The sequence below is a fragment of the Empidonax traillii genome, unplaced genomic scaffold (genome assembly GCF_003031625.1).
Source record: "Empidonax traillii isolate 1590-97213 ecotype Southwest subspecies unplaced genomic scaffold, ASM303162v1 scaffold13:size3042203, whole genome shotgun sequence".
Taxonomy (NCBI): Eukaryota; Metazoa; Chordata; class Aves; order Passeriformes; family Tyrannidae; genus Empidonax; species Empidonax traillii.
The window spans coordinates 1,060,130-1,086,799 of NW_020955206.1; the positions used below are offsets into that span (position 1 = coordinate 1,060,130).

At 53.6% G+C, this 26,670-nt stretch overlaps 2 protein-coding genes across 4 annotated transcripts; both read left to right on the forward strand.

Annotated features, from left to right (window-relative positions):
• Positions 1-580: 580 nt before the first annotated feature.
• LOC114060807 (dual specificity protein phosphatase 22-A-like) lies at positions 581-14,326 on the forward strand. The gene is made up of 8 exons (XM_027890612.1): positions 581-617; positions 758-833; positions 2,217-2,250; positions 2,772-2,854; positions 5,235-5,284; positions 8,025-8,099; positions 8,501-8,672; positions 12,972-14,326. The coding sequence occupies exons 2-8, from the start codon at positions 813-815 to the stop codon at positions 13,176-13,178; spliced, it is 642 nt and encodes a 213-aa protein (XP_027746413.1). The 5' UTR covers positions 581-617; positions 758-812; the 3' UTR covers positions 13,179-14,326.
• A 2,933-nt stretch (positions 14,327-17,259) lies between these two features.
• Positions 17,260-26,445, forward strand: IRF8 (interferon regulatory factor 8). Of its 3 annotated transcripts, none has more exons than XM_027890640.1 (9): positions 17,260-17,294; positions 18,971-19,148; positions 20,391-20,574; positions 21,573-21,661; positions 22,122-22,233; positions 22,519-22,566; positions 23,290-23,676; positions 24,272-24,387; positions 25,273-26,445. In XM_027890640.1, exons 2-9 carry the CDS (start codon positions 18,975-18,977, stop codon positions 25,447-25,449), a joined length of 1,287 nt encoding a protein of 428 aa, XP_027746441.1. In that variant the 5' UTR covers positions 17,260-17,294; positions 18,971-18,974; the 3' UTR covers positions 25,450-26,445. The 3 variants fall into 3 exon arrangements, with proteins under 3 accessions (XP_027746441.1, XP_027746447.1, XP_027746437.1); XM_027890646.1 differs by lacking the exon at positions 17,260-17,294 and adding an exon at positions 18,161-18,531 and having other exon boundaries at positions 18,974-19,148; XM_027890636.1 differs by lacking the exon at positions 17,260-17,294 and having other exon boundaries at positions 18,952-19,148.
• Positions 26,446-26,670: the final 225 nt, after the last annotated feature.

Sequence of the window (26,670 nt, forward strand, 5' to 3'; positions counted from 1 at the left end):
CCGAGGGTGACAGAATCGCAGGCTGGTGATGGCTGTGGGGGTGTTTGCTGTGCCTGTGATTTGCTCTTCCCTGCTCTCCACACAGCTCCTGCCTCTGGCAGGCTGGTGGCACAGATGTGGGAGAGGGACAGTGAGCTGCCAGGTGTTCCTGCCTGGAAAATGGTGGTTTGGAAGCATACGCTGGAGTTGCAGCATTGCTTTACAGCTCCTCTCATCCCCGTTCCCAGAGGGAAGGGAAGATGGGCTCATCCTCAGTGTTCCATCGGCTGCATGTTGTTTGTGCCACGCTCTGGTTTTCCAGGCCCTGCTCTGAATTCTGCTCATCCCTGGGACCGGGAGCAATCAGCATGACTGGAAGAGAAATCCCACTGAATGCAGGGCTTGTGCCAGCATGCAGCATCCCAGAGGGAATACCGGGCAGCATTGCTGGGACCAGGGAGTTATGCCTCCCAAGCCTGTCCTTCCCAAAAGGCTGTGGAAGCTCCAGGGACCCTGGGAGGGAAACCTGAGCCTCACGACGGCCCCGGATCCTTATTTCGCCCTCCCCTGCCCGGCACCAGCCACTCCTGTGTTCCCTTTGCTAGTGCAGTGGCAGGATCAGCTGGAGCAGCCTGAAGGTGAGCTGAGTTTGCCAGGGCTCTGCATGTTCCCCTCCTGGTACATGTTCCCCTTCCTCCTGCTCTTGGCAGAGGGAAGCACCATAGGAGAGGGTCAGATCTCACCATCCTGTCTGGGATTTTCGGGTGTTTATTTTCAGGTAGCCTTGGAGACCAAGAAACCGCCTGAATCCAGATCCAGGGGAGAGAAAGCCCATGGGGAGTGGAATGAGCAAGGTACCAGGGGCAGTGGGATGCTGGCCAGCACGTCCTCTTCTCCTGCAGCCTGTAGATACTCTTCCCAGGCCACCACGATTCCATAAATACAACTATTTGCATCGTCCCTTTCTTGCTCCCCTTTGAAACTCTAAGTACTTAAGAAAGGAAATTGAGAAAACAAATAATGATTTATATCTAAGGTTTGTATCAGAGGTGAGGAGCAAAGTGTCTGCAGGTGTCAGGAGAGTGACAGCTGGTGTTAAATGCTCATTCCTTGGGAGTTAAAGCCATGGCATTCTCATTCTTAGGGCTGACAGGGGGGTCCCTGCAGGGAAATTCCCCCCTTATCACTCCCAGGGTGTGTCTGTGCCCGGCAGCGATGTGGGAAGTGGGGTTTCACTGGTGCCTGTTCCTCCAGGGCTGGCAGAGGATCGGTTTCTGTTAGTATCCTGAAATAACTTCTTGGTATGTGCATTCTCCAGTTTAAAATTAGACTCTGGGACAACAACAGAAAGATCAAATCAGGGCAAACTCTGCATGGCTCTGGTGTGCTTTAGACCTGGGTTTCACCCCCTGCAGATGCAGCCCGATCGGCAAAGTAGCTTTTACAGCCCCCCCTGGTGCCACCAAACCCTCTTGGGGATGTTGGGCTCTTGCTGCCAGGGGCAGACACTTTTGTAGGATCCCACTTTGGACATGATAATATGCAGGGCTTGACGTCTCCTTTCTAGTGGTAACAGCTGGAGCTGTACAAGTTGTGCTGGATCCAGCTGTTTGCACCCAGGAGCAGGCTGGGATTCAGCTGAATGGTAGAGCTGGGCTGGATGTGACCCAGGGCTGCTGAAAACCTTTCCTGAAACTTCTCAAACCAGGGGTTTTTTGCCGGATGGATCCCAGCAAGTCCAGCTCTCTCTTTTTTGTCCCTCTGAAAAACGCTCTTGTGGGTTCTTATACCTCAGAAATACCCTGAGCTGCCCCTTTTTCTCCTTCACAACCCCACAGTGGCAAGCTGGAGACCCAATTTGCAGCCTTGGTGTCTCTTACTGCAACATCCTGGCCAGAAAAGTGTTATAAATAGCCTGTGCCCATCTATCCCCAGCTGGCAGATGCAACCTTTGAAACTCTATAGGAGCACACCCAAGTCCCTTCTGTTTCTGTGCTGAGTTTTCCTAAGCTTTGCACTCCTGGAGGGGTTTGGGATGGTGGTTTGAGTGGGCTCAGCCTTTCCTCGTTGTTAATTAAGGTGCTTCATAATTTAGCTGTTTGGTTTGTCATGGCCTGAGGAGTTTGGTGCCAGATTTCGTGGTCCTGCTGGAACCACATATGCAGCTTCATGCTCCCACCATGTTGAATGCACCTTGTGCTGTCTGAACTCTCTCTCCTTTTTGTCACCCCCCCCAGGTTGTCACAGGCCTCTACCTCGGGAATATCCGTGGTAAGTGCCTTTCCCTGCCACACCCCTGCGGTGCTGTGGGATCCCTGGGTTAGCTGGCAGGGCTGGAGGATTCCCTCTCCATGGGGGCTCCCTGTGTCTGCTCCTCAGTGTCTTCCAAAGATCCAAAGCCCCCCCAAATCCCCATCTCAATTGCAAGTGATCCAATGTAACTTTAGCCCAAGAAAGGGATGTCCATGAGGAGCTGCTGTCACTAGCCATGCTGGAACACCGGGAAGCCCTTGGCGTGGCTGGAAACCTCCTCAGCAGCAAGGACACCACAGCCTTTCCCAAGTTATCAGTACAGTTTCTGGTTTTGGGGCGTGGCTTTAGGAGCCTGCTGAGTACCCAGCACTTCCAAAGGGGATTTTGCTTGGAAGGAGGTGCCCAGTCTCCTTCCCTGCACCGTGTGAGGTGAGAGGAAGTCAGGGGTCTGGGAGTGATGGGTGTGGGTTGTTGGTGGGTGCGTGGTCCAGCAGATCTCCCGGGAGGGCAGGTGATTCCCATGTGGCTCCTGCTTCCAGACTCCGAGGACCATGAAAACCTGCTGAGGAATGGGGTGACCCACATCCTCTCTGTCCACAACGGTGCCAAGCCTGTGCTGGAGGTGAGTGGGGGTGCTGGGGGACCACCCGGGAGGAGCACGGGCTAGGAAGGTGCAGATGGGACACCCAGGGGCTTCTCCTGGTGTGGGACAGGGCAGGGAGAAGCAATGCTGGATTTGCACCGCTTTGCACCGTGCAACGATGAGTTGCACCCAAAGGGGCTCGGCGCTGGCTTTGGGGAGGGGGCGGAGCGGGGTGTTTTGGGGTCACAGGCACCGCTCGGTGTTTTTTGGGGTGCAGGTGGGACCCGTGGCACTGCGGGGCCGGCCCGGAGTGTGCCTGGTGCTGCCGGGGGGTCCCCACGAGAGGGCGGCGGTGCCCCGCGGATGGAGCCCCGGAGGCCGGGGGGGACACGCGGCGGAGCTCGGGACATCCCCCAGGATGTCCCTCCTTTCCCGCTGACCCCAGAGCGCTGCGGCCTCCCGGACTGCCAGTTGGGAAACTGAGGCAGGAGGGAGCAGCCCGTGGGTCGAAGCCAGAGGTGCAGGGCAGGTCTCTTGTGCACAAATCCTGCCTGGACAGTCCCACAGGTGCATCTTGTTCCACCCCCTGCCATCGGCCAGAACACCTGCCACTAGATCAGGTTGCTCCAAGCCCTGTCCAACCTGGCTTTGGACACTTCCAGGGATGAGGCAGCCACAGCTTCTCCGGGCAACCTGTGCCAGGCCCTCACCACCCTCACAGGGAAGGGTTATTCCCTAATGTCCCATCTAACCCTGCCCTCTTCCAGTGGGAAGCCATTCCCCCTTGTCCTGACTCTCCAGGCCCTTGTCCAAAGTCCCTCTCCAGCTCTCTTGGAGCCCCTTTAGGCACTGGGACAGGCTCTAAGGTCTCCCTGGAGCCTTCTCTTCTCCAGGCTGAACAGCCCCAGCTCTCCCAGCCTTTCTCCAGAGCAGAGGTGCTCCAGCCCTCAGTGCACCTCCGTGGCCTCCTCTGGACTCACTCCAACAGGTCCACGTCTTTCTTGTGCTGGGGGCTCTTCACGCTGGTGCTGGACCTGCTGCCATCTCCCAAATCCTGGGATGCTGAAGAAAACAAAGGGGGTTGGCAAGGCCCCTCATCCTTTTGGGGCCACGGCTGGGAGGGAGCCCCAGCAAAACCCCAGCTGGAGCCTTTTCCCTGCTGAGGGATTGGGTAACATGGAGGGGGAGAGCGAGAAGGAAGGAGGCGGCAGAGGAACGGCTGGTGGCTGGAGAAGGGGCAGCAGCTGGGGCTGCTGAGCCCAGGGCACTGCCAGACGGGGAGCAAACCACACGGGGAGCTTACAACGAGCTTACAACACGGAGCAGAGCCGCAGGGGTGCGGAAAGGGGAACCGGAAAGGCATGGTGGGTTGAGCAACGTGTCAATCACGGCCCCGGGCTGGGAACCGCAAACCCCAGCACCGTTCCCATGCGTGGCTCGGCTCCCCGAGGTGGGATGGGGACACCCAGCCCCACGGGGAAGGGGAAGCCACCGGGAGCCCGGCAGTTAATCATGGATTGGTGTGTGGGTCAGGGTTTTGGGGGAGGATTGGGGTTGGTTTGGTTGCTCCGCTGCTTGGCACAGTGGCTTTGCCATTGGGGTGGCTCTTCTTGCTGCGGGGAGGTCGGGTTGGCACCGGGAATGGCGTGGAGCCATGGATGGGATGGAGAGGTGGTGCACAGGAAAGTCTGCGTTGTCTTTGCAACATGGGTCTTTCCAGCACAGAATTATCCCCATGCCCATCCCGCTCTGCCCCTTCCCTCCTTAAATAATCCACTTTTTCCAGCCTTCTGATTCCTGGGCTGGAGGATGATGCATGGGGTTGGGCTGCACCCACCAGGGAGGACCTTTCAGCTGTGATCTGCTGGAAATGGGGCAATCCCTTGTGCTCTGGCTGCAGGATTTCCACACGTTTAGCTAAGAAAGGACAAAAAAAACCTGCAACCCCTCAGATGAAAATGATCTAATTTTAGCTTAGAACAGGGAGGATCGAGGAAGTGATGTTTTAAGGAGAGGAAAGTGATCTGACCTAGGCCAGCATGAGGCAGATGATTTATGGTGGATTAAAAGGACAGGGAGGAAATAACTCATTGATGAGAGCGGCTTTGTCAATACGTGTTCACACACGTCTTCCTGGTGGGGCTCACGGCCCTGGGAAAGGGCTGGCTCTGTTTTGGGGCACTCCTGAGCATTGTAGTGGCCCTCCACAGCCTGGTCTGCCCTCTGGGGTGAAACAGGAAGAAATAGCCCGGGGTGGGATGGATGCACCCACCCATCAGAGTGGAGGGTGATGGTACACAAAAGTGGTTTTCAGCTTTCCCCTCCCCTAAGGGTCAGCTGGGAAGAGAGAAAAGAAAAGAAGGGGGGATTTCATGTTTCTTGGAGGTATTTTACTGCTATGACCATCTTTGTATTGCAGGACATGACCTATCTGTGTATCTCGGCCTCAGATTCATCCAGTCAAAACCTGTAAGTTGTTTCCCATTCTTTTGCCTCTCAGATTGTGTGCTGCTGGTTGTCAGTCAATAAAAGTTCAGACGATGCAGGAGAAAGGTTTAGTCCATTCGTGCTGTGACATTCTGTATCATTCCTGAGCTTCATATAAGCTAGGGTGTATTCCCAGGGGGAAAATAGCATTTTAGGGCATTTTGTTTTCCATCAAGTTTCAGAATTATTCTACCATGCAGGGTTGAAAATTGGAGTGTTAGAAAGACAATGATTTATTTTCTTTGGAAAGTTAAAGAAAGTGTTTATTTAAAAAAAAAACACGTGTTTTTTTCACCATATAATGCACAGATAATTATAACTCTTGCAGTGATGCTTTTGAGATGAAGCCGAAGAGAGGTGCTGGAAGGGAGCTCCAGGATTTTGTAGGATGCTGGTACTGGGGGGAGGCACCATCCTGCTGCTGCTTTGGGCAACGGGCACCCATAAATCATCCATTTCAACGAGCAAATGGGCAACTCCAAGGGATTTTTCTGTCGCATCAGATCCTAAAAAGCATCAAAACTTGATGCAGAAGGACCAGAGTGAGCCCTGTTTATGGAGGTGCTGGTTTTTCCAGCATCCTTGGGAGCAGCCATGCCTGGGGGTGGGATTCTGCTTGCTCATGCTCCTGCTTAGTGGAAAGAGAAGCTTTACGAGAAAATCCTGCCTCAGCAAGAACTGGGTTTTTTGGGTTTTATTTTTTTTACTCTTTGCTCATTTCTTGGCATTTCTGGCATGTCTACAAAAGGAAAAAAAAAAAAAAGAAGATAAGGCTGGCTGCCGGAAGGAAGACTTGTTCAAGGAACTATTTTCTGCATGTCAGTTTTTGCCTTGGATTTCACAATCCTGGTGAACTTGTGTCCTGCAGAGAAGATGCTTGTGACTCAGGAGCTCAGGAGCCTGATCCCACGCTTTAAGGCTGGAAAAGCACAGGGGGAGTTTTCCTCTGGCTGGCTGCCTGGGGGAAAACACCCTGTGGAGTGTGTGAGGATGGATGGGGTGGCTGAAATGCTCACTGCCCTCCCTGTGGGATGGGTTGGGAGAGGGTGCTGCACACATGGAGTGGGCTGGAGGCACCAGAATCATGTGTTTGCAAGGAAGGGGCCTCCCTGCTGGTCCTGCCAAGGTTCTGAAGAGGAGGATTGGGATCTGGAGAGCCTGGAGCTGTGTGAGCAGCACCTGCAGCCCCTGGGGGATGCTGCCTGCTTGCGAAGATAAGTAGGACAAGATGAAATGCCCTGGGACAAATTTTAAGCAGGGAAAGGCCTCAAAAGATGCTGCTGCAGTGGAGGAGGATGAAGATTATGAGAAGCAGTAGACAAACATTTCCTTCCAGGCCTGAGAGGCTCAGTATTTTCTCTGTGAACACAGTATCAGAGACTCTCTCATCTTTCTGGACAGCAGAACCCCCTGTGATTCCTGAATGTACTCATCCTTGGCTGGTTTCTTAGAAGGAGATGAGCCCAGCACTTCCAGGACGAGGCAAAGAGCACCCCCTTCCATGGGCTAGCAGAGATGGAGGAGATTTTGGAGGGTTCTGCCTTGTCCCCACAGGGAAACCAGCTCCCTTGGGGAGGGGCACAGTGGGAATAACTCTGCTGTAGCTCATGCCCTGGCTTCGGAGAAATCAGGAAGGCTGTGCAGGAACACACCCACCCCATCACGCGGAGGCAGAGGAAGTCCGGCGCCAGAGCAGAGGTGCTGCTGCCAAACAGATCCTCTTCTTCTCCTGGAAAACCCAGGGCTGTGTTGTCAGGGAGGCCACCAACAGCATAAATGACACAGTATTAGGTTTTCTGCCTCCAAACTACCCCAGAGCCCAGTGTGGCTGTGAGGGTGAGCAGCAATGGGCAGCATTTGTTGGAAACACGTGCCGAGGAGAAGAATGCCTGGCTCAGTGTAGGATCTTGGAAGCTCAACAGTTCCAGCATCCCATGCAGTGATGAGCAGGGGGGATGTGTCTCACAGGAGCCTGCGTAACCCTCCCATAAACACCCACCTCTATTCCATCAGTGCCTATGGAGTTAGTTATCCTGTTTTCCAGGTCTCCATCAGAAAGCCCTGGCTCCTACCCTTGTTTTGCTGGTTTGGGTGGATGTGCTCCCTCTGCCTTGCCAGCAGTATCTGGTTATGTTTTTGGGAATGCAGGCACCAATCCATGGACACGACTGTGTTGTTGCTGGCAGCTCTACCTCCATAGCACGGGCACTTCTCCATGCCCTCGCATGGGTGGAAAGGGGACCTCCAGGCAAAATGCCTCCAGAGACACCCTTCTCCCTGCCTTCTTCCCTGCTGGCATCTTTCTATCTTTCTCTTGGAGGGAAGCAAGTGTTTTTGGCATCATTTGGGAATTAGGGTTTAGATGATGGCACAGAATGAGTGCTGATGTGGGAGAGTGCATAAGATGACACCTTTCCCCAGAGGATGTCCCCCTGGGGTTCTCCCTGAGCTGTTTTTTCTGATGGCATCACCATCCTTTCTTGCTTCCTCAAGAAGCAGGAAATCCCCTGGGAAATCTCCCGGGTCTTCCTTCCCAGCAGACGAAGATCATCCCCTTTGCCTTCACCTGGCAGAGGAAGGATCTCTGCTCCCATCCCACACTGGTGGCCCCAGGGCGGTGGGAAGTCCTTGGGAGTGACACAACGGCAGTTTCCAGGATGTCCTGGTGCCTGGCAGGGATGGAGAGCCCTCCCCTCCTCACCTCCTGCCTCTCTCCTTGCAGGCTGCAGCATTTTAAGGAGAGCATCAAGTTCATCCACGAATGCCGGCTTGGTGGGGGAGGCTGCCTCGTCCATTGGTGAGAGCTGCTGGAACCTCCTCGTGTCCCATCAGTCCTCTGGGAGGTGGGGATGTGCTCCCAAAAGGTGTCCTTGACTTCAAACATTACTTGTGGTGGGGAGGGAGGAGAGGAGAAGAAGGAACAGCGGGAGGGTGACAGGGGAAGGTTTCCCTGGACCCACAGGGATGGGTGGTCCATGCGCTGACAACCTGAGCATTCAGAGAGGTGGGACAAGGTGGTGCCACCTGCTTGGAGCCACCAACAGTGGTGAGAGAGGGAGAGAGTTCCTTACCCCTTCCCAATCCATGCCCAGGGAACCCTGCTAGCACCCCAGCAAGGCAGGGTGCCCACGGGAAGCCGTGGGTGTCCCACACCAACCCCCGTGGTGGGAATAACGCTGCTCCCTCACACCGTGCCAGCCTGGCCGGCGTCTCCCGCAGCACCACCATCCTGGTGGCTTATCTGATGACAGTGACAGAGCTGGGCTGGGAGAGCTGCCTGGCTGCCACCAAGGCTGTGAGACCCTACGTCAGCCCCAACTCCGGCTTCCAGCAGCAGCTGCAGGAATATGAGAGGACCCTGCTACAGGAGGTATGTCCTGCCCTGATATCCCCTTAGAGATGTGGTGGACGAGTCTGCAGCCAGACAGGCCTCTTTTTGCATGCAGCTCTCTGCACGACCAGCTGTTTACCCCAGCTGGCTTTTGGGGTTGTTATTTATTACCTGGGGATTTGGGGGTTTGCATGCAAAAAAAAAAAAAAAAAGAGAAAATTGAAAAAAAAAAAAGAAAAAAAGAAGTGTTTATGTGAGTGCACTTAAGGCTCTTTCAAACCTTAAAACCACAGTTATTTTCTCGAGAGTTCAGTTAGGACACAGTGGGAGGGATGGCAGAGCAGCTTGTCCCCTGGGAGCCTCAGGAAGGAGCTGGGCTGATTCCCGGGAATGCAGTACAGCGGGAGCTGGAGGCTGAAAGGGGGAGAGGAGAGGGAGGAAGGCTCTTACAAGCACTGCCGGGATGTCTGTGTGTGCTTGGATCTGGCAGGGCTTCCTCTGAGAGCAAGTCCTCTGCTTTTAGGGGCAGGGACAGGCAGAAGCAAGTGTGGGTGGAGAAATCTTCTCTTTCTTCCCCAGCATGACGTGGAGCAGCAGGTTTTAGGAGAGCAAAAGCTCTGGCTGGCTGGATTCCCATCCTGTGCAAGGGAGGGATGATGTAGCTGAGCCAAGCTGGCTGCCGGCAGCTGGGAATGACAGCGGCATGTTTAACCAAGAGAGCAGAGATCAGAGCTGCACTTTGGAACCAGAAATCCCTCAAAAGCAAAGGGAAAGGCCTGTAAAAGCAGAGCTCCCACCAGGCTGTCCTCCAGCCTCCCACACTGGACCCTGCTCCTTCACCCAGCACTGGGATCTGCAGCCAAGGGGTTTGAGACAGGGGTCCCAAACTGCACATGGGACACAGATGGACCTCTGGAAGGAAAAAGTAACCCCCAACTCGATGTGTACAAGGCAACTCACAGCCCAGGTCACCCCTAAACCTGGTCCCATCCCTGGAGGCAAAGCCCCCCCATTCTTCCACTCCAGCCATGGGCATTGTGCCATGGCCCCATGGCACATGGCAGAGGGGACCTGGTGGTCTCTTCAACCATGTTGAGCCCTTCCCTTCAGGGTGATTTCTCTCCTCCCAGGACAGAGACAGGGCCAGCATGTGACATTGGCCCGAAGTTCAGCCCCTTCCCCAACACCAACTTCCCTTCCCTGGGTGCTGCGGTGGTGGGCGGGCGCTGTCACATGAGGGATGTGGCTCTGCCCCGTTATCACCAGCTTGCAAAAATGCCCGCAGACGAGGGTGGAAAATGCTCCAAGGGATTACAAAACACCCGTGGTGTTGGAGATTCCCTGCGGGGCTTCCCCTGGCCAGGCCAGCGCTCCCCAGCCCTTCCCACGTTCTGGCCACGTCCCAGCACGGACCGTGATGTGGGGTTTGTTCTGTCCTCTCTCCATCCAAGTTATTCCTCCAGCTCCCCAGAATCCAGACTGGATTCAACAGGCACCAGGCTTTCCTCCTTCACCCTTAGAAGATGCTTTGCCATCACTTCAAAGTTTTGCCAGTGGATTTGCAAGCATTTCCCTGAAATACCCAGGCAGAGCCAAGGGTGGGGGTGCTTGGATGTGTTTTCCTGAGCAGTGCGATTTAGAAAGAGCTGCCTTTTCCTTGAAATCCCGTGTGTTCCCCGCGGTGGCAGCAACGGGAAGGGAATGGCCCTCGTAAATGGACTGCTGTTAGCACGGCCCCGGGGGCAAAGGCTGGGAGCGGGGAGGGCTCCGGCATTACTCACCCACAGCTGCATTTGGAGCAGGGGAAGAGCCGGATGGATGCTCCAGCCTGACCGGCTGCTCCAAGCTCCCCCCTTTGCCAGATGAAGGGATTGGCAGGCAGGTCAACCGAGGAGGATGGCCAGGGGTCCCGCGGGGTGGTGGGTGCTGTAGGCACCGTGTCCCCTGGGATCCGATGCCGTGTCCTGTGCTGTGCTTCATGACAAGCAGCCGCTGCCTCACCTTGGCCGTGGGAGGTGGCAAATTGTTCCCGTTGGTGGCTTTGGAGTAGTTTTCCATGTGTATCATTAGGATGCAGGACCAAAGGTATCATGACCTGAGCCTCAGGGGTTTAATTTCCCCATTTAGCCCAGCTGTCATTTGAGCAGGCAGCAGTTTGGAAGCAGAGTGTATGGGAGCAGACCTGGATAAGGGCTGGGCAGGCTGTTCCAGGGGAAAAGTCTCATCCCTTGTTGGTTAAAACCTGTGAGGAGCATCCCTTGGTGCCTCAGTTTCCTTCATTGCAGGGACCTCAGATGGGACCCTGGGAGGCTGGAACGGGGAAGATGCTCCCTGGGACTGTCCAGCCAGCTCCTCACTGCAGGAAGAACGCCTTGAGCGTGCAGCTGTGGTTGCAAGCTGGCAAATGGTGCTTATCTGGGCTTGATGGATAAAGAAGGAAGGAAGGGACCAAGAGCAGCAGCAGGCTGAGGGGTAAGGTTAGAAAAGGAAGTCAGTGAGCTCAGAGAAGACAGTGTGGATGTGAGAGAGGGCAGAGATGGGCATCCTGGTGATGGACCTGCTCCCCTGTGGTGCTGGCACACCATGGCCAGGCTGCCTTTTCCCCTCTGCTGCTATCCCAAATGAGCTGGGTGCTCCTGGCACTGGGAGAGAGGAGGAGGAGGGCAGTGGATTAGTGGTCAGTGCTGGAGGAAATGGGCTGTAACCACTTCTTGCTCTGGCTTTAAAAGGAAGTCCCTGGGAGCAGCAGCAGCAGCAGGGTGCTTCCCCCACTCCCGCCTGCTCCTTCCCTCCTCACTGGATGGGGGGTGTCAGCTCCAGCCTGGGTGTTGGGTGCTGAGCCTCGGTGGGTACCAAGCCTTGGTGGCCAGGCTGGACTTCCTGTGGAGCTTCGTCCCTCTGGATGGTTTGCATGGGAAGGATGTTTCCCCCGTGAGTAGCTGGCATGGTTGCCTGCCCCAAATCCTGTCACAAATCCTTCCTAGTGGTTGTTTTCTAGCACGGAATACAGATCTGGCTCCAGGGGTCTTCCTGTCTGCAGGTGGCAAGTGTGTAGCAGCTGTGGTGAGTCCCACTGTCTGAGGGAGTGGATTTGGGAAATCCAGACATTCCCAGTGGAAATCCCCTCTGCCTGAGCTGACTTTCCCTGACTGCAGGAGAGGGGGATGCCACCAGGGTCAGTCTCAGACTTTCTTCTGTAGTGATTCATCCAGATCTGGCAGGACGGGACTGAACTACCAATCCTGCTGTCCTGGTTTTGAGAAGCCAGAGCCGTAGCAAGGGCACCTTGCCCTGGGGGTGCCAAGGCTGGGCAGTTCATGGAGGTTGCTTTCCTGTCCCTCTGGTTCCCCCAGCTGCACTCCATGCCTGTCCCTGTGCTACTCTGTTGCAGGGCTCTGATGCTCAGTCTCTCTCTGCCCCCTTTACACCTGCAGGTCCCTCCATCCTTTTCTTAAGGTGTTTGGTGTTGTTAGGTGTGCTCCTACCACTCATCCCCAGTAAGCCCTTGCTGGAGCAGCTGGTTCCCAACTACTCAGGGAGAAGGCAAAGCCCTGCCTGTTCCCTGTGAGCACTGGACAGCCGGCATGGCAGGTCCTGGCAGAGCTGCCCGTCCCTGCCCACTCTCTTGGGTGCTGCCATCTGGGGCTGTCTGGCTGTTTCTCATTCAGCAGTAACGGGAAACATTTCTGTGGACCATCTCCTGCTTCTCAACCACCTCCAGACCTCAGCCTGCTGCCAGCTGGCCCCTGGCCACCTGGATGCTCCAAACTGCCACCAGAGCAGTCTGGCTGCAATGAGGAGTGGGGAGGAGAGGTGCCCCACAGGCTCCTGGTGCTGAGGAAAAGGCTCTGACAACAAACCTGCCTCACCTTGCAAGAGCCAACTTGGCCCTGCTGGTCGTGACAGCAAGTCCAGCTTGTCCCTGTGGGAGAAAGAGTTGGGAAGCTTTCCTTACAGGAATTCAGGCACACGAGGAACTGCAGCGGCTTCTTGGCAAAGAGAAGCAAATAAAGCTGCTGTCCCAGCTGCAGCCAGTGTGGGAGGCTAAGGATGCTGCCAGCTCTCCAGGCCCATCCGTGCCAGGCTGGGAATGTGGGGAGCGCTGAGATGTGGGGAGTCATGGCATCTGTGGTACGATGTGTGTGGACTCCTGTGAAATTGGGATTTTCCTGCATGCTGGTTGTGGCTGGGGATCCCCTGGCCCTTGCTGAGGGGGACTGGGCTGCAGTGGGCATTGCTTGGCTCTTGCTGCTTTCCACTGTTGCAGTCCTGCTCCCTACCTGGGGATGTCTCAGCCCCTGGTGACCCTGGCAGTCTGTTTTGGCTTTTTCCTCACAGTATCGTGCCTGGATCCGCCGTGACTATGGCAGGAACCCATTCCAGGACCAGGAGGAGCTGCAGCGCTTGCTGGGCCAGCAGAAGCAGGGGCAGAAGGAGCAGCAGCTGGGGAGCAGGGATTGCTCCTGGCTCCGCTCTGCAGCTCCCACCTACCCACCTCCCTGCCACACAGGTGGCACTGGCGGCAGCAGATGGATGAACAGATAAGCAGCTGGCTGCTCTTGGGCAGGCGTTGGCCTTGGGACTTGGAAAACTCACTTCCCCTTGCCAAGCACCTCTGGGGGTTCATGTCTGGGGCAGAAAGCTGCCAGCACCGGCCCTGGGCTCCAGGGCTGGAGCTGGAGGGACAGGACTCACAGACCCCTCTCTTGGCTGCCAGCTCAGTGTGTACCCCTGGGCAAGCCAGTTAATTGGTGACAGGGTCTTGCTCTGTCCTGTTCCCCCATTCCCAATGGATCACGGCCACTTTTCATCCCCAGAGCAGCAGCCAGCCCTGTCCCTCTCTCTGACATCTTGATACTCGATACTCTCTTCTGGCAGGGCATGGGAATGCAGACCTTGGAAAGCCATAATGGGATGAGATGGAGAAAGGCCACCTTGTCCTCTGCTTTGCAGTGACACTTGGGCCGATGTAGCTTGCCCTGAGGAGGGAGGGATGAATCCTGGGTGTCGAGATGCTGCTTAGCCCTGTCTGGCACCCAGAGGGATGGGAAGATGGGCTGGGGGCTCCTGGGGCTGCAGATGTGCCTCGATGTTCTTGGACTTTCCTGGTCAAGCCTGTCCTTGGCAAACATATGTCTGGCATTTTTCTTAACCCACCCACAGGGAGGGGGGAAATCCAGAAGTGCTGGAGGCTGCCTGTCCCACTGCTTCCATCCCCAGAGCCAAAGAGGCTTTGGGTTTTCCCTGAGCCTGATCTGAATGTCCCTGTTAGCAAAAAAAGCCAATTGCTTGGTTGGACTCAGTTAACCCATGGACCAGTTTAATGCTGCCCCTCTCCTACAGCACTTTTTAATATCAAAAGACTGTGACCATGTCCTGCTTTTCATCCCAAACTCATTTCCAGGGCTTTCATTGGCAGGAATCCCCCTACCTGTCCTATAAGGAAGGGGACTCATCCCATTCAGCCCTTCCACATGGAAACCTTCAACCCTTCCATGCCACTTTGCCCTTTTACTATAAATACCTTGTTTGACTTCTCAAAAATATCTGTTCTGAAATTCCTTCTGAGAAAAAAGGCATTAAAAATATTTCTAGGAATTCTCCTAATCAAAACTTCTGAGTACTCGAAGTGTAACAGCACCAGGAGTGACTCACCCAAATCCTAATAAAGACAAGACTGATTAAAAGCATGATGATGGCTGGACTTGATTTGTGGTATTCCTAGTGGGAACAGAGAGATGGAATGACATGACCGCTCTGCTGATGTGTCCTGTTTCTCATTTTCTTGATGAGAACCACCAGCAAAATCAGAAGATTTAGAGACTCAATGTTTAGCCATTATATATAGAATTCTGGGAAAAAGAAATATGGAAGCTTTTCCCACCTTTTCCAATGGAGAAAAGGGTCCCTGTGGCTGTTATTCCACATGGGACTAATGCCATGGTTTGTGCCTGCAGCTTGCTCTGTGTGGGAAAGCAATTAATGAGATCAAGGCCCATAAAAAGCTGTTGATGGAGCGGACTGAAGGGAGGTTGAGCAAATTGGATCAATACTGGATTTAGAGCCTCCGTTATCATTTCAGGAAGCAGAAAAATGGAACTTGCACACAGGAAGAAAAAAGAGAAGAAAGTGGGTTTCTGGTGTTAATAGGAAGTCATTGGAGATGGGTGATAACAGAGATTGGGTCTGCAGTAGGTGTGATAACCTCCACAGAGTGCTGTCTGTGCTGTCCCTGCTCCAGCCTGGGTGTTAATGTCCTTCCTGTCCCACAACTGCCCATCCTGGGATTCAAACATTCCCCAAGGAACCGTGGCACCAAAGCAAAACTTGGAAAAATCCCCCAGATTTGGGGTACCACAAGGGATGCTCCCTGTAAACTGCAGCATCCCCCATGCCTGGCATCATAGCAACAACTGTGCCCAAACAGCATCTAAACCAAATTTCCCCCAAATCTGCGGAGTGACCTCGGTGAATATACATATTTTTCCACTCTGGCCACATCAGTGGGACCTGTGGTGGCTTTAGGCTTTCTGGGAGCTGGAATGCAAGCCCTGGGGCAGGTAAAACCAGGCTGATTTCCACTCCTTTCTGCATTGCAAAGAGCACTGCACACTTGGCTGCTCAGCTCTCCTGTGCCACATCAGCTTTCCCGGAAGCCTGGTGCCTCTGGCACAAGGAAAATCACTCCACTGAAGCATGAATGAGCTTCCCAGGGTGTTGTTCACACACGGGGAAATAGTTCACAAAAAATTCCTGGCCCTGTTGCTCCCCCTTGGCATCCATGTCTTCTTTTGCCAGCCATGGGCAGGGCTGTGGGGCATCTCACTCCCAGCCTAAACTAAATGCCTGAAAACCCATCTTAACAGAGTTATTATTTTATCCTTACTCCAGAGAATTAAGATGTTGCCTTTCCAGGCTGCCTATGAAGTGGCAGAGCCAAAATGAAGTGATGGGGTCACCCCACTCCATTGCTGTGTTTCCAGGTCTTTGGTCTTCAGAGGGGATGGAGAGGTTTGATTATATGAAGACCCTTTTAAATGTCCTGAATTTGCCCCAACTTTTACAAAATTAACAGGTTTTTTACAGTGATATCTCCATCTGGCACGAGGAGGCAGGATTAATGTTGTGAGGGACAGTGATACAACCCCCCCTGCAAAAAAGTTCAACATTTCTTTTGTCAAAGAAGAGAATTAATGCTCCTGACCGCATCTGGTTGCAAAAGATGTTTTTGGCTCTCCCTGAATCTCGTGGGGAGGGATCTGATGAGGATCAGTCGGGTGTTTAAAAACAAGGACTGTTACAGCCTTTCTTTATTAGAAATGACAGGAAAGGTTGTGCACCTTGGATCTTTACTTTTATTAAACCATCTGTGCAGCTCCATACATTTCACATTTCTCTGTATTACCCACATGGGAGTAATTATGGTTTTCTTCCAAGAAATCTGAGTGTAATCTGGTAATCCCAAAAAAAAACCCCCTCTGAAGTCAGGCTGCAGATGGTCCTTTATGCGCTGCTATGGCCAGAAGCCCTGGCTGGGCACGGCCAGGCTGGGCTGGGGGAGCTGGACACGGCCAGGGCACTGAGTCTGGCTTGGGAACAGTAGGAATAGCCAGGGCTAATGATCCAGGACTGTGGGTTGATCCAGGAGGGAACTAGGATCTGCCAGGGGATGGACTGAACTGGAATCAGAAGACTAACCTGGAACAGGGCACGGACCAATCTGGGATGGGAGAGATTGGTCTGGGGCTGGGGAGGGACCAATCTGGGACTGGGAATGGACTGAGCTATGACTGGGGAGACCAGCTGGAAACTGGGGAGACTGGCTGGAAACAGGTGAGGGATCAATCTGAGACTGAGGAGAGTGATCTGGGACTGGGGATGGAACAATCTGGTAATGGGGCAGGACTGAGCTGGAAGCGGGGATTGGAGACACTGGTCTGTGGCTGGGGAGGGACCAATCTGGGACTAGGGAAACTGATCTGGGACTGGCTGGGGAGGCTGGTCTGGGACTTGGAAGACTGGTATGGGACTGGATTGATCTGGGACTGGGGAGACTGATCTGGAAATGGGGAAGGTTGATCTGAGGCTGAGGACGGATTGATCCGGGGCTGGGGATACTGATGTGAGACTGGGGACCGACTGATCTGGGACTGGGCATGGACCAGCCTGGGACTGGGAAGAGAGTGGTCTGGGACTGGGAAAAATGGTTTGGAAGTGGGCGTGGATTAACCCGAGACAGGGAAGGCTGGTGTGGGGTGGGGAGGGCCCGACCTTGGCGAGGCTGAGCTCAGCCCAGTTGGGGTCAGCACCGGGAACGGCCCGACCCGGGACGGACCCCGGACATGGGCGGGTCACCCCGGTCCGGCCCCGCCCCCTGCGGACAACGCCCCGCCCCCTCGCTCGAGGCCCCGCCCCCTCCGGATCAGCTGATTTCGGGGAAGGCCGCGCGCTTCAGAGAAAGCTGCGCGGGCCGCGCGCGCCCCGCCGGGCGGCTCCCCATTGGTCGGCGCGACGTTTGGGAGGCGGCCTCCTATTGGCGGAGCCGGGCAGGGGCGGGGACAGGGCCGGCCCCACCTCCCCGGCTCCCATATAAGCCGGGGGCGGCGCGAGGCGCGGGTGCGGCACCGGGAGCGGGACGGGAGGGACGGGATCGGCACCGGGAACGGGCAGGTATCGGCACCGGCAGCGTCCGTGGGAGGGCAGGGACCCGCCGCGGCGACTGCCCGCACGACTACGGGGAGGGGCAAGGGACTTTTCGGGACCGTGGTGATAAGGGGCGAACGCTGCGGGAGGTGCTGTCCCCGTTTCCCCGGGGCACAGCCTGGGATGGGCGGGTTGGAGCTGCGGTGCTGGACCGCAGGGGGATAGTCCGGGGCTGCCTCTGCCCGCCCGATTTGCTGGCGGACGGTCGCCCCGAGTGGGGAGCTCGGGAGGGCGCCTTGCCCATGTCCTGAGTGTGTTGCCTCTGGTAGTGATGGGAAGAAGCTTTCTAGAAAATGAGGTAACTTAGAGTCCCATTTAAGCAGGATTTTTGAGGTTTTCGGTGTGACAGGTTTGGTACAGGAGCCCCCAGGAAAGGCTGTGTGTACCCCCGTCCCTCTAGGGATGAGCTGTGGCGTGTCTTTTGGAACATCCAGCTGGGATCCAGAGTTGTGCCCTCGATGGTGTTTTGGCTGTTGCTGTTGGTTCTCACAGTCTCTGAAAGCAGACTGTGCTGTGCATGGCCAAGGGCATCACTGTGTCCTGCTGGGCAGCAGTGGAGAAGGGACAGAATTTGGTGGCACGGAGCTGGTGGGAGCCTGTGGCAAAGTAGGAGCTGCTCTGTCTTAGGTTATGCTAGGAACAACCTTGTTTTCTCCCCAAAATCCTTCAGTGGGGCAGTAAATAGCAAATGAATGATGGAGAGGCAATCTTGTAAAATTTGCAGGAGGGCTGTGAGCTCAAAATGCCTGGAGAGCTGATGCTACGGCTGCTGGTCACTTCTGCCAGGCCATGAGCTCCTGCAGGTCATGGCATAGAGGTGACTGGGGGTGCAGGGAGAGCTGAGCCTGGAACTTTCCTTCCGCCTGGGTGGGAGAAGCTTTCACATGGGTCTTCCATGAAGTCACCCAGAGGTTTTGGCTAGAAATGACCTGAGGTCCCCAGCAAGGGTGGTTTGGTTTCATCTTGCTCCATCCTGGCATTGTCTCTCTGTTTCAGAGGTTGGTTGTATGTTCCCCATGACTGTGGTGACTTTTGATGCTGCTTGGAGTCACCTGCTCCCCAAACAGGCAGTGCCTGGTGAGAGGGGCCGCTTTTCCTCTGGGGCAGATCCTTGTGCCAAGACCAGGGACTGCTCTAGGACTCATCACTAATGGGTGTCTGCCCTGGAATGTCCTGTCTGGTGTCACTTGCTCAGGTGTTTTAATCCCCATCCATCTGCTTTCTATGTGACTTATCCCCCAGCAAAATAGGAGTAAGCAGAGCACTAAGTCAGCTGGTTCTGTGAGCAGAACTTTGATAGAGCCAGAGGAAGAACTTGTAGCAATTCAGAGGAAATTGCCTTGATTTTTGTGGTTGTGAAAGAAGCAGGGGTGAGTATTTTAGTCACAGAATTATAGAATAATGGAATCCCAGAATGGTTTGGGTTGGAAGGGACCTTAAAGATCATTTCATTCCAACCCTTTGCCATGGGCAGGCACTGGTACATAGGACCCTCAGAGATGCTAGAAGCTTCTTGTCCCTGCAGGCAGTGCCACTGCCAGCTGTGCATGGGGAAAACCAGCCGGATCCCTGTGCCCCAGCTGTGGTGGGATGGTCCTGGAAGAGCTAACAGGGCTTGGCCCTCTCCCCCCATCCAGGATGTGTGACCGGAACGGTGGCCGGCGGCTCCGGCAGTGGCTGATCGAGCAGATTGACAGCGAGATGTACCCCGGGCTCATCTGGGAGAACGAGGAGAAATCCATGTTCCGCATCCCCTGGAAGCACGCCGGGAAGCAGGACTACAACCAGGAGGTGGATGCTTCTATTTTCAAGGTAGGGGCAGATATTTGATGCCTTTTCTTGGTGAACTGTGGTCTCTGTGGTGCTGTTTTGTCCCCTTGATGAGTCCCACTGATGAGACGTGTCCGTGATGAGCCTGAGTTTTGCATCTCTAACCCTTGCAGGAGGTGCTTCAACCTGCAATTGGTATCCCAGGTTCTTTTGGGGGTATTTATTCCTTTCTGTGAAATGTTGGTACCAGTTCTGGTACCAAGAACCACAGCACCCTGAAGAGGCTCACAGCCCCATCCAGAGCTGCTTTTTTAGACCAAAAACCAGTTCATACAGGTTCACTAGGTTTGCTTTTATCATATTTGAATCCAGGTCTTACATGAGAAGGAGATCAGTGTGTTCATTTTGACCTACTCTAAACTTGTCAGCTTTTCTAGATAAAAGGCTGGATTTATAAAAAGCAACTAAAAAGACTTGGCAGGAGGGAAGGAAAGATTTACTGATGCAGGGGGGATTTCCAGTTTAGGGGGAAAATGGGAAAATTCCTTACTGAAACAGAAAGGTCAGGTCTTCCCCAGGAATCCCCTTCCCTCTGCCCTATTTCCAAATATCTGTACTGGTGAGGGAATTTACTTTCAGGGCAGTGACAGCTGGTTAGCAGCTGTTTTGGGAGCACTGAGTTACGAAGATGGCACTGAATTCATCATCTGAAGATACAAAAAGAGCTAGGAAAGAAATAAATATGTATATTTAAAAAATATCTCTTTTCCATCCAGAGTAAAATGTATTCTCCTTCCAAAAGCACAAATTATGCTCTGATCTTAAAGGGAAAGCAGCTTTCATTTATTACTTAGGAACTGGAAAATGAAGGTTATTTTGATTTTTATTTGAGGTGTTACTGGGGTATTAGGAACAACAGTTTCAGCAATGATTCTTCAGATTCCCAGCTGGTGCAGAGATGAAGCCACATATTATGATCTTGACCTTTGCTTTTTTAAAACCTGAGTTTTAAAAGAGTTTTTTGCATCCCTGGGGCAGTTAGTGTTGCTCTACACCCAAATACCCACCCCCAGGTGGTCAGGGCTGTGCCTCTGTCTGCAGTCTAGGAGTGAAACAACAAATACCCATGGGATGGCTGGGAGGGGGCAGAGCAAGATGCAAAATGTTCTCTGCAGCCCCAGCTCCTTCCTCCCTGGGCTCGAGAGGGTTTGTAGAGCTCGGGTGGAGGATTACTTTCTCTTTTTTTTTTTTTTTTTTTTTCTCTGTTGTTGTTCTGTGCTTTAGGCCTGGGCTGTCTTCAAAGGCAAGTTCAAAGAAGGTGACAAAGCTGAGCCGGCCACGTGGAAGACGCGGCTGCGCTGTGCTTTGAACAAGAGCCCTGACTTTGAGGAGGTGACAGACAGGTCCCAGCTGGACATCTCCGAGCCCTACAAGGTCTACAGGATCGTGCCAGAGGAGGAGCAGAAATGTGAGTGCCCCAGTGAAGGACTGAGCCCTGTTGTGGGTCCATCTGTAACCATGGACTCGTGCTGCTGACCTGTGTCTGAGCAGAGCTGCTTGGCCAGACCCTGCTCTGGGGCTGTCTCTCTCTGCTTTTCCTGCTTTGCAGATGTCCCCATGTCACTGTGGTGGCCAGGAGGGGAGGAGGAAGGACAGGCTTGTTTTTCTAGGCCCCTGAACAGCTACTTAGGGGACAACTACAGCATTGTGTAGGCTTCCATCCCCTAAGGATGCTGCAGGGGCAAATCCCGCATCCTTCCCTGCTTGGGGGAGGTACGTGAGCCCAAACCCCTTGTCCTCCCAATATCTGCCCTCTGTGGATGGTGGGGAGCTGCAATAAATCCCTCTCTTGCCAGCAGTGATGGAGAGGCAGCAATTTTGCAGAGCTGCTGTGATGTCTGGTGTGGCCCCGGTCACACTAAGTATATCTCTATTTGTGGTTAGGGGTGTGTGTGCTTTTTTCCTTTTTTATGTAAGCTTAAAATTTGCAAAAAAAATTAATTATTTTGCTCTCAGGAAATCTGCCTTTAGCATCTCTGTCTCTTCCAGCCTGTTCACACAGGGGGCTGTGCTGCCTCTATGCAAATGGCACTGCAGGTTCCCACCAGCAGCATGACTGCACTGGGGTGGCTGGTGGAAAAAAGGAGAAGCAGCAGCAACCCCAGTCTCTGGGGTGCTCAAAAAACCCTCCAAACCTCTCCTCTGCTCTAGCTGTGTTCTAGCTAGCCAGAATTTTGATTTTCCTTGCTGCTGCTCGCTGTACAGTGGGACAGTGGGTTGTAAACTTCATTTTTGGCGTCAAAAAGCAGCTGTGGAGGGAGCTGTGAGCCTCTCCAAGGTGCTGTTACATGGCTCTGCTGTGCTGTGGTTCTTGGTTTCACAACTTTCATGGGATGAAAGATTTTTAAAGCCCATCGTTGAGATGAGGTGTGTGTGTCCTCACTGCATCCCTGCCTCTCCTTCCAGGCAAAGCAGGTGCTGGCAATGGGAGCAGCCTGAATGACGTCACGGAGATGGACTGCAGCTCCTCTGCAATCGATGACCTCATCAAAGAGGTAAGTCCTCACTGTGGCTGCAGGTCACCTTGGCTGGAGGGGCACTGAGGGGCCAAGTTGTCTGATAAAGCGTTGCCTCCCAAAAATTCCAACTGTAAAACCCTGGGGATCAGCAGCTCATTCATGTGAGCCAGCATCAGGATGTGGCTGTGATGATGTTCCTGCTTCTCATGGTCATCTGGGTGGGCGAGACCTTCACTAGGGGATGGAGTCTGTGTCACAGCTCTGTTCCTCTTCTCAGCCATGTCACATCCAGCTGCCTATCAGTAGCTCTTGAGGGTGTTATTTGAGTGTACAACCTGGGCAATGCCGGACTTGGTCTTTCCAACCCAAAAAATTCATTGGCATCCTGTTGGCATTGCCATTTGGACCCTCTCTGAGTGCTGCAAGTGCCTCACCGGAGGGCAACTCTGCCCAAGGCATCAAACCTGCTCTGATCTCAGTATCTCGTCCCCCACAGCCCTCCTGTGTGGATGAATACCTGGGGATCATCAAGAGGAGCCCCTCACCCTCCCCAGAGACCTGCAGAAACCCCCCAATACCTGACTGGTGGGTGCAGCAGCCCAACCCTGGTAAGTGGCTGACAGCGTGTGTGGTGTTTGGGACTGAGGTTTGTCTGGGGCAGGAGAAGTCTCCCTGTGCAGTGATACATAACAGACAGCAGCTGCATGTTGTCTTTCTTATTAAGAGTATTTAAAGTACTGATTATGAAATCCTCCTGGGAGTTTTTGCTGGCATCTCCTGTGTGGGAGCTGGGAAACCTGGGACCAAAAACCAGAGTGATGGTGGGGGAAAACAGGGGGATTGGGGTTTGGGAGATGGGCATGTAGGCTCAGCTCGGCTTTCTCTGCCCACAGCGTTGCCCCTGATGAATGGATACTCTGGCTATGAGCAGTATCATTCAGGTAAGGCACCTCACCTGGACACTGGATACCTCTCTGGGGTTCAGCCTCTGTGTGTGGTGGCAGAAGGTGGCTCTGACTCTGCTCCTTGCCTTGAGAGGGAGGCTTTGCTCTGGGTTTAGGAGGTGCTGCACCCCCCTGATTATCCACAGGGTTTTCACACTGAGCAGTGACACATCCTGCCTGGCGTGGCTGCTGTGCTGGGATGTTGGGATGCTGGGATAAGCTGTGCCTTTGGCATGGGGGGATCTGCCCACAGCAAGGAGAGAGTGGAGCAAAGGCAGGAGGAAGGGGTTCCATGTGTTTTATGGCCACAAGCTAAAGCACAAGAAGTTCCACCTCAAGATGAGGAAGAACTTCTTTCCATGGAGGGTGGCAGAGCACTGGAGCTGCTCAGGGAAGGCGTGGAGTCTCCTCCTCTGGAGACATTCTAAACCCACCTGGATGTGTTCCTGTGTCACCTGCTCTGGATGACCCTACCTTGGCAGGGGGATTGGACTGGAGGGTCTCCAGAGGTCCCTTCCAACCCCACTGATTTTGTGATCTTGGGAGCTCTCACTTCTGACCAGCACTGTACCAGTCTAAATGCCCTGGGAGAGATGTCCCTTCATCAAGTGAGACTTGCTCCCAGGAAACTTTGCTGCCCTCACAGAGTTTGGGCACTGAGTGAGGAGCAGGCATGCTTTGCCTTCTCCTGATGAGACATCTGTGTCCATCACCTTCCAGGTTACTCCCAGATGGTGATCAGCTTCTACTACAGCGGGAAGCTGGTGGGCCACGTCAGCACCTCGTGCTCTGAGGGCTGCAGGATCGCTCTGGGCCAGCCCTCTGGCCACGGGGAGAAGCTCTATGCCCCGGATGCCCTGGAACATGTCCCGTTCCCCTCGGCCGACGCCATCCCGAACGACCGCCAGAAGCAGATCACCAGGAAGCTCTTTGGGCACCTGGAGAGGGGTGTCCTGCTGCACAGCAACAAGCAGGGCATCTTCATCAAGAGGCTGTGCCAGGGCAGGGTCTTCTGGAGCGGGAACACCGTGGCCTACAAGGACAGGCCCAACAAACTGGAGCGGGATGAGGTGATGAAGATATTTGACACCAGCTTGTTCTTCAGAGGTTTGTAAGAGCCTTCTGTTCTTGCTTCTTGGCATTGGGACCTCTGCCCTTTCCTGTGGGAAATAAATCCCTGGACTAGTTGATTTGAGCTGATCAGCCAACAGGTGTGGTGAACAGCCATGGTGAGCAGGAATGGGGTTAGGAAACCTTCAGGAGGGGGAAGGAGGGGATGGAATGAGGAGGGTGGTCCCCATAGTTCTGCCCAGAAACTTCTCCCTGGAGAAGGTGGAGCAATTCTGGGATCCCAAAACCTTAGGACAATGCATAAGGAATTTCTGGAGCCTGCACCCAGTGAGGGGATCCACTTGGGCCATATGGTGGGGTTGAAAGGATAGAGCCTTTTTTCCTTGGGGCACTTTGAAGTTAGCACTCTCCATCACTGTGTTCCCTGAGTGCTCAGGATGAGTAGGTGATGCTACCAGATCTAGGAAGGCATAACCTGGTATTTTGGGTCCCTTGTTTTGTCCCAGTTGGAGGCTTTGCACGATGAAAGTGGCTTCTGGAGCCCACAGCTTCCTTTAACAGCACAGAGTGGTTGATCCCAGAGCTATGTAACCAAGGCTGGCAGCTTCCAAGTGTTGCCTTCTCCTTGCAGAGCTGCAGCAGTACTACAGCAACCAGGGCCGCTTCCCAGACAGCAGAGTCATGCTGTGCTTTGGAGAGGAGTTCCCAGATGCTGTGCCACCAAGGTGTAAGCTCATCCTTGTCCAGGTACGGAGGGTTGGGGTAAAAAAGGGTAACGTGGTCCAGAAAAGGTGGGAATTTTGGCAGCAGAGCTCTATGAGTAGGGCTTGAGCTTCAAACCCTGGAGGTGCAGGGAATTTGGGTGCCTGAATTGGTGGGGTGGCAGGTGTGATGGGAGTGTTGGCTTATCCACCGCCTCCTGAGAGGTGCTTGGGCTGTTGCTTGTCAGATTCCTTGGTCTGGGTGGATCTTGTTTGCAGACAAAGCTCCTGAATGGTAAAAGCCTTTCTAAACAGCTACAGAAAATCATCTCTTCCTCCTGTTCCTGCTTCTTGGTACTAGGACCTCTTCCCTTTCCTGTGGGAAATGGGGAAGTAAATCCCTGGACTGGTTGATTTAGGCTGATGAGCCATCAGATGTGGTGAACAACTGTGGTTGGCAGCAGTGGGGTTGGGAAACCTTCAGGAGGGCGAGGGAGGGGATGGAATGAGAGGGTCAGTCCTCATGGCTCTGCCCATAAACCTTTCCCTGGAGGATCTGCAGCAATTCTGGGATCAAAAAGCTTTGGGGCAGGGGTTTTCTGGAGTCTCTTAGGCCAGCCGGGCTGCAGCAGCAGGGACATGACACGGAGGGCACAGGGAGGGTGTTGCATCCCTCCTTGGGCAAGGAGAGACCCACCAAGTCTGTGAGGTCCTGGAGGGGACTTTACAAGGTCAGAGACTGGTCCTGTGCCTCCCTGCCTAACTTTCTGACCTGGTCACCTCCTGCCTTGGTTGTCTGCACCAGAGGATCACTCTGCATGTCCTTGGACACCCACCAGCCTGTCCTTGCACCTCAGTATCTCCCTGGGAGGAGCTCCTGTGACTGCTCCTTTGTTCCTTGACTTATTCCATGATTTTTCTTCTTGCACAGGTGGAGCAGTTGTATGTCAAGCAGGTGGTGGAGGAGGCTGGGAAGACCTGCAGCAGCAACCCCATGCTCCCCATGGCTGACGAGCCCCAGCATGACCAGGTGTACAGGATCTTACAGGACATCTGCATGACACACCAGCGGCCGCTCTTCCGAGAAAACCAACAGATTGCTGTCTGAGCCTCCTCCTCTGCACTCAGTCTGGTGGTTTGGGTTGATCTAGACCCAAACTGGTCCCACGAGTGCCTAAAATCCCATTTTGGAAAAGTTGGGTTTTGTTCTTTGCTGTTTCCAGTCCAGAGTCAGTATAAATCCAGTAGTAAAAATTGCCGTGAGCAAGTAGGTTGGAGGCTCAGTGTCCATTGTGCAAACAATTTATGATAAAAATGATTTGTTGTAGTCCCAGGACTGTTTATAGCTCATGGCTGGGGGAGGAGGGAGTGTCTAAGCTGTGCAGGAAGGTCAGGGCTGGCTTTGTTTGTGTTGCCTTTGTTAATAGCCAGTCAAGCAGAACCAAAAATCAACAGCTATAACGACTTGGCCCCACGATCTGCAACTCAGACCTTGCTGAGAATAGTAATTGGGTAAGAGGTGAATCTTGGAAAAGCCTTAAAATGCTCAAATTTAGGAAATTATTTCTGGGAATCAGCTTTCCCCCTCCAAAGAGTCCTGCTGATGGAAGACAGGGTGTCCCTTCCAAGGAGAGTTTCTGAAATTCCTCTTTATTTTTGCTATGAGATTTATTTTTGCTATGAGGTTTATCTTTCCTCCCAACGTATATGGAAATTTGGAAACTATTGCAGAGATTCTATATGTAAATTTTGAATATCAGAACTATAGGAATCTTAATTTTTTCCTAACCAGAGACAGAGTTTATATAAATATAAATAAATCTTTAATTTTAAAGATCGCAGCGTAGTGTGAATAGTTTGGCTTCACCCTCCCAAACACACGTGTTGGGCTCTCCCAGGCGTGACCAGGCAGCGTCATCCATGTGTAAATCCTTGTTAACATGCTCTGTGTGTGCCCCCAGCACTGGGGACCTGCTGGGCCATGGGGCTCATGCCTTACAAACTGGGCCAGCACATGTAGGCGTGCCACCAAGCTGCCTATTTATTTTATGCTTGAGGTTCATTAATTGTTTTGTGATTTTTTTTTTAATTTCCCAGCAATTAAAGTGCTATGTTTTGTATTTCTCTCACAGAGTGGTTTTTGGGTGCAGTGAGTGGGGTCTCAAAGCTGGTGAGGAGCGTCTGGTGTCTCTGACTTGCTCATAATTTGGTCTTACCTGGGGTGGGGTTTGTGTTCAGCCTCTATCAGCTCCTTCCTGATCTAAAACTTCCTGGATTCATCTTCTGGCAGGAAAGAAAAGAGTCAAATTGCTGTGATGCAGTGTAGGGA

What these genes read in the sequence shown, in the direction of transcription:
- IRF8 (XM_027890640.1), top strand. Translation starts at nt 18,975, where the DNA reads ATGTGTGACCGGAACGGTGGCCGGCGGCTCCGGCAGTGGCTGATCGAG. An exon ending in GCCAGAGGAGGAGCAGAAAT is followed by an intron (nt 20,575 to 21,572) that starts GTGAGTGCCCCA and finishes CTCTCCTTCCAG; the next exon opens with GCAAAGCAGGTGCTGGCAAT. An exon ending in GTAAGCTCATCCTTGTCCAG is followed by an intron (nt 24,388 to 25,272) that starts GTACGGAGGGTT and finishes CTTCTTGCACAG; the next exon opens with GTGGAGCAGTTGTATGTCAA.
- LOC114060807 (XM_027890612.1), top strand. Translation starts at nt 813, where the DNA reads ATGGGGAGTGGAATGAGCAAG. An exon ending in CTACCTCGGGAATATCCGTG is followed by an intron (nt 2,251 to 2,771) that starts GTAAGTGCCTTT and finishes TCCTGCTTCCAG; the next exon opens with ACTCCGAGGACCATGAAAAC. An exon ending in GTGCCAAGCCTGTGCTGGAG is followed by an intron (nt 2,855 to 5,234) that starts GTGAGTGGGGGT and finishes TTTGTATTGCAG; the next exon opens with GACATGACCTATCTGTGTAT.